Genomic DNA, 2,135 nt, shown 5'->3' with positions numbered 1-2,135 from the left:
TACATTATGTTCAAGTTTATAAATAGAATTTATTATATTCTAACTGCCTGATATAAACTTCTTTTACAAGAATGACAAAATTCCTTCAAAAGTCAGGGTTTTATGATAAACACTGATTTAAAAATAATTTTGTGCTATGCCTCGATTTGTAGCTATATCCTAATAGGTTCTTGGACTCCTTTAATGCCTCCCTCATCTATATTTGCTTCTTTACAAGATAAATGGAAACATCTGAGAACTGGTTATACATTTATTTGTAAATAGATAGTTATTAGAGCTATCTGTCAATATAGACAATCTTGCTATTTATACCTAGTTTGGAAGACAAGGTAAACATCAAAGTGTTTTAAAGAATAGAACTTTCTGTCAGGGCTACATAGATGAAGGAGCAAAGAAACAGAAAGTATGTCGATGCATACAAGCCACAGAGATCTGTACTTGTATTATAAAAGAAATTATGTAGCAATACAAAAATATGGCCAACATGCATGCTCATCATAGATACTGGGTGGCAGCTGTTGTTCCTAAGTTATGACCAAAAAGTTAGGCTTGAGATGCCATGCTCTTAGCTACTACCCTTATCAATACACTCTCTTGTATGCATAGTGTAATCCTATTAACTAAGTCAAGTCACTTACGAATCTGTAACTATGCCCTCTGCTATTTCACAAACATGCACAAATAGGAGAGCAAACGTCAGAATCCATCTCAGGTTATGCCCAGGAAAGTGGAGCCATGTGTTGTGATGAATTTGAACTTTTGAGCTTTGACTGCCCCATCCTGAAAAAAGAAAAAAATAAAGAGGTAAGTAAAAGGATCCATTATAATCATGGAAATAATTAACATTGTGATATGCTTTGGGGAGTTCATTAAACCTCGCACTTTCTAGAGCAGTGATGGCAAACCTATGACACCTCTGACACACGAACTCATTTTTTTGGTTGATTTTTATTTATTAAATGGCATTTAAATATATAAAATAAATATCAAAAATATAAGTCGTTGTTTTACTATGGTTGCAAATATCAAAAAATTTCTATATGTGTCACGGCACCAGAGTTAAGTTAGGGTTTTTCAAAATGCTGATACACCAAGCTCAAAAGGTTCGCCATCACTGATCTAGAGAAACAGGGGAAATCTTGATCTATTTTCATTATATTAAAAAAAATAATTTCAAAATTATTTTTACAAGACTGCCTAGGTCAGTGGTCAGCAAATTGCGGCTCGCAAGCCACATGCGGCTCTTTGGCCCCTTGAGTGTAGCCACGAAGTTTCAATTGCACCGTATGTGCGCACCCGCACGTGGTATTTTGTGGAAGAGCTACACTCAAGGGGCTGCAGTTTGCCGACCACTGGCCTAGGTTAACAAGTTAACAAGTATGGCATTGTTCAGGAATATCACCAACTCTGAGTGACAACATGATTATTTCTTATTGATAGGTTTCTGATTCATTCAAAAGGAAAAAAATTAATGATAGTATTAATAAAATAAGTTTGGTGTCTAAAGTCTCTCAAAACACAGGATCTATGAGAGGCTAACAAAAAAAGGTCATATGTGATATGAAATATAGAACTCATTAGTTGAGTCAACTCTGAATCATATGCATAATGTGAGAAAAATGAAAACCTATGACTGGGCCAGCACTATTCAGCAGTGGTAGAGTATTTTCTCTAAGAAAGCTAAAGTCTTGTTCATTGTTGAGCTTTAAGCAGAATCAAGGGCCTGTCTGGCATGCCTCATCAGTTGAGCATCAACCTATGAACCAAGAGGTCACGGTTCAGGTTGCGGGCTGGATTCCGAGTTAAGGGCGTGCAGAAGTCACCTATTCCATGATTCTCTCTCATCATTGATGTTTCTATCTCTCTCTCCCTCTCCTTTCCTCTATGAAATCAATAAAAATATTTTTTTAAAAGAACAATATAGGGAAAAATCAAGATGGCGGCATAGGTAAACATTAGAAATTGCTGCCTTGCACAACCACTTCAAAAATAAAACTAAAGAGGGAGAACCGAAGATGGCGGCATAGGTTAACGCCGGAGATTGCTGCCTTGAACAACCAATTCAAATTAAGCCTGAAACAGGGAACGGACAACATCCAGAACCACAGGAGGGCTGGCTGAGTGGAAATTCTACA

General features: G+C 36.7%; 1 protein-coding gene across 5 annotated transcripts in view; it reads right to left on the bottom strand.

Moving 5' to 3' along the window:
* ABCC9 (ATP binding cassette subfamily C member 9) overlaps window positions 1-2,135 on the bottom strand; it is a 117,514-nt gene that overhangs the window by 102,803 nt on the left and 12,576 nt on the right. For all 5 annotated transcript variants that reach the window (XM_006773141.2, XM_015570077.1, XM_015570079.1 and 2 more), the window contains exon 4: window positions 639-780. In XM_006773141.2, coding sequence (XP_006773204.1) covers window positions 639-780 — 142 coding nt within the window. The remainder of the gene's footprint in view (window positions 1-638; window positions 781-2,135) is intronic.

This window comes from Myotis davidii, unplaced genomic scaffold, assembly GCF_000327345.1.
Source record: "Myotis davidii unplaced genomic scaffold, ASM32734v1 scaffold346, whole genome shotgun sequence".
Classification (NCBI taxonomy): domain Eukaryota; kingdom Metazoa; phylum Chordata; class Mammalia; order Chiroptera; family Vespertilionidae; genus Myotis; species Myotis davidii.
Note: the sequence above shows the minus strand (reverse complement) of the source record. Positions and strands in the feature narration are given on the sequence as shown.